This window comes from Drosophila obscura, unplaced genomic scaffold (genome assembly GCF_018151105.1).
Source record: "Drosophila obscura isolate BZ-5 IFL unplaced genomic scaffold, ASM1815110v1 contig_73, whole genome shotgun sequence".
Classification (NCBI taxonomy): domain Eukaryota; kingdom Metazoa; phylum Arthropoda; class Insecta; order Diptera; family Drosophilidae; genus Drosophila; species Drosophila obscura.
In genome coordinates this window covers 6751051-6754758 of record NW_024542865.1, presented here as the reverse complement: position 1 = coordinate 6754758, position 3708 = coordinate 6751051, and the positions used below count along the sequence as shown (strand labels likewise).

The 3708-nt window shown below is 43.7% G+C and overlaps 1 protein-coding gene across 2 annotated transcripts; it reads right to left on the bottom strand.

The window, feature by feature from the left end:
* Positions 1-830: 830 nt before the first annotated feature.
* Positions 831-1778, bottom strand: LOC111067050 (SUMO-conjugating enzyme UBC9-A-like). Of its 2 annotated transcripts, none has more exons than XM_041595540.1 (2): positions 1622-1778; positions 831-1489 (listed from the first exon to the last, which is right to left on the bottom strand). In XM_041595540.1, exon 2 carries the CDS (start codon positions 1474-1476, stop codon positions 994-996), a length of 483 nt encoding a protein of 160 aa, XP_041451474.1. In that variant the 5' UTR covers positions 1477-1489; positions 1622-1778; the 3' UTR covers positions 831-993. The 2 variants fall into 2 exon arrangements, with proteins under 2 accessions (XP_041451474.1, XP_041451473.1); XM_041595539.1 differs by having other exon boundaries at positions 831-1494; positions 1622-1777.
* Positions 1779-3708: the final 1930 nt, after the last annotated feature.

Genomic DNA, 3708 nt, shown 5'->3' with positions numbered 1-3708 from the left:
ATAAAAAAAAACAAGTTTTAAAAAATTCTTCAAATAAAAATTTCTGCCATAGAAAGAAAAACCATAGTTCTTTATAAAAATGTTAAGTCCCATAATTATCAGAAAAAGTAGCTTTGGATGCTTGAGGGAAAAAAGAAGTTGGATTTTGTCGAGTAGTGTAACATCTAACTGATAGCCTCTGCACACTGAGCATATTTCGGTGGAACGATGGATCCATTTATTGGGTTGCTTTGCATGGTTTTGCCTGTTTACTCTGGGGAACCAATCCGACACTCTGTATGTTTTGCACTCAGCCAAAACTCAGCACTGCTGCCAAATATTCTGCGTTTTTTTGGTCAATTGGGTTACATTTCAGAGTCCAAACATTCTTATTGGCCAAGAAGTGACGCTTCAGCTGGAACTGGAACCAGTTCCTGCAGCGCCTTCAAAAATTAACACACACTCACATACATGCATGGATGCAAATGCGAATGCGAGTGTGTGCACTCGCACACAGCCAAATGTTTTTTGGATTTTGCGAATAATTGCAATTTACAAATCCAATAAAGAATGTCCGCATATATTTGTGAACTGTTTGTTGATGGCTGAAGGAGGGAAGCAGGTCGAGCAACGTAACCAAAAAGGCACATAAACTGTTTTGGGCCAAGTAGGCCTTGCCACGACACTCACACACAGGCACTGGCACTGGCACTGACACTGACACATGCAACTCTGCCGCATAGCAACAGCGGCATGAATCAGCTAAAACTGCAGATGTACATATAGACAAATTCTGCTTGTACATTTGCACATTTCTTTTCCATTTTTTTGCTATTAAATGAATCCGAATACGCTACTAATGAATTTTAATTCAATTTATTTGGTTGTTCAACTAGTTTTTACATACAGGCTATGGCTATGTACGTGAGTGTGTATTTGTGTGGTTGAACATCTTTGGTTTTTGACTATCCGTCTGTGTGTTTGTGTGTTTGAGTGTGTGTGCGTGTGTGCGGTTTACTCCTTGGGGCGGCGCATGGCCTCGGCCTGGAAGAGCACGCGAGTCTCGTACATCAGGCGGTTGCCGTTGTACATGATGGCGGCTTCGGCGTCGGCCGATCCAATGATGTTCGGCTCGCAAAGTAGCTTCTGGATGGCAAGCAATATCTGCTGAATGGTAACGTCAGGGCGCCAATCCAATTCCTCGACCAGCAGCGGCATGCAAATGGCCCCCGAAGAGAAAACATTAGGATGAAAAATTGGTGGATCGAACTGGCACTGAGGCGGAGTGATGGGATAATCGTTGCCAAACGTCATCTTGAGCTTGTAGTAACCCTTTCCCCAAATGGTGTCCTTCATGCCGGGGATGCCGCACTCCCAGGCGAAGAGATTCAAAGTGCCGTCAGGGTTCTTCATGGGGCGAGCCATGAAACCGAAAGGGTGCTCGCGGCGCCACTCCTTGCGCTGCTCACAAATAGCGTTGCTAGCCACAGAAGACATTCTGCACTCAGTTCTTTTCTGCACAAGAAACAGAAACAGAAAAAAAAAGAAAAAAAAAAGAGAAAAAAAAACCGAAAAAAAGGGTTATGTTGCGGAAAAGTTGAGCGAAAACTATTAACTATTGACTATTGGTTTCTGCACTCACCTCGATTGTATTATTCGGTGGAAAACGATTTACCTTCTTGCGGTTTTTTATCACTCTAGAAGTATTCACTCGGATTTACGAATTATTTGATTTTTTTTTCCTGAGAAAATTTTTGCTCGATACGCGTCACTCGGATGCCGGTTGAACTATGAAATATGGAGCAAATATGCCATCTTGAATCCCCCCGAAAATTCAGTTCGCTCACTACGTTGAATAGTTCATTTTAGTTTTTGTTCGGTTACCCAACACTGGCAGAGCGAGTTGTATAAATTATCACCAAATAAATATATAAATATTTTTTATTGGCATTCGGCGAAAATGTAGACTGGGAGAGAGATAGGCCAGACGCGCAGCTGTTCAAGTCTAGAAAAGGATCTCCAGAAGTTTTTTTTATAAATGGCCATCTAGCCAGTTCAAGTCATGTCTAGTCTAGTGGCATGCGGAACATTGCAAAACAATTTATATATCAAACAATAAACTGTCCAATATTAAGACTGTTCATGTATATATATATATCTACTCTATATTCATTCATTCGATGTTTTGGGCAAAACAAAAACATCGATAGTATCGATCTGACACCATCGATGTTTGTCCAGCTGTACGACTAAGCTTTACTTCCGATTTATGCTGCAATTTTGCTTAAAAGCACCTTAAAATTAAAATCTTTGCCAAGTAACTTGAACAAATGAATAACCGAGTGAGGAACTGTTTGCCCATTCATTGGGTAACATAGGACGGGAATATTATTGTGGAAGCGCGCCCTGGAAGGCGGCTCAGCCACGTGTGTCCGCAGTCTTCGCAAAAGAGTTTCTTTCTGTCGCTTAATGAAGTTTCCAATTGATCATTGTTCTGGTCACTATATACTAAAGTCCTTTGCTTTGCTTTCATGTGTCGCTGAATGTCGTGCTGCTGAGTGGGAACCCTCCAGAAAACTGATCACCGATGGAGCACCAATGGAGCAAGGCATGTGAGTTTGGTGTATCCCGGACACTTGTGAGTTGGTTGCCGGTACCTAGCTCTGGCTCATATTTATGTTTGTACGTATTTGATTGGTATTTTGTGTGTACATTTATGGGGCTGCCATTATTAATATTATTATTCTCTGCACTCGAGCATAATTTTGTTAGTAATTAGTTGCAACATCTTTGTGGCACATTCTAGTCTAGGCCCACGGCCAACCTCATTTTAAATTATGCTCTGAAATATGATATAAATTGCAAAAATATTTACCCCTAAGTCCAGCAATTTCGATTAAAATAGTTGCAAACCACACACACAGGGACACAGGGAGATCACATGGGGGAGCACATCCACAGCCACCTGGCTGTTGCTGCTGCAACCCTTGCAAAGCTCTCGTCTCGTCTCGCCTCGCCTCGCCTGGCTCTCTCCCTCTGTGCTGCTGGCATTCCTTCCTGGTCAGCGCAAACTAATTAAAAACAAGCGTTCTCTCCACTTGAGCATCAGGTTAAAATAGCTCTGCAGGAAGTGTTCTCGACCTGTGGACCTGTGGGTGGGCACACACACACACATCCATCTATGATGGGATACTACTATAGATGCAGAGATATAGATAGCCAGATGGCCAGCCAGGTAGGCAGGCGAGTAACAAATGAGGAGTCTGGGGCCCCAGTCAGCTATTTATAATTAGCCCAGACGATGGGCAGGCCAGGCCTGCCAACTGAAAGGGTGAGGCTGAGGGTGCTGCGGCTAAAAACTTTCTGCCCACACATTTGGGGATACAACAGAAATTGGAAATAAAACCGCAGTCCTCATACGTCACATTGACACCACAAATGATTGGTCTGAAAGTGTCCAAGTCGGATAGGAAGTGGTTGAAGGAAAACGAAATATGCATGCGCTTTGGCAGTGGATTTATGCCCAACCGATCTTAGCCCTTCGCCCAGCTTCAGCTTGGCAGTTGGGCAGTTGGGCAGTCAAGTGCTGTGTCCAACTGCGGCTAATTCAGACAGCAGTCAGGCCACTGCAAAAGTCTGTTTGGGGTCATTCATTTGCAGTCTCATTCGCATTCGCTGCATATCAGTTGCCGTAGTTGCCCCGCCTTTGCTCCCTTTGCTCCTTTGCTG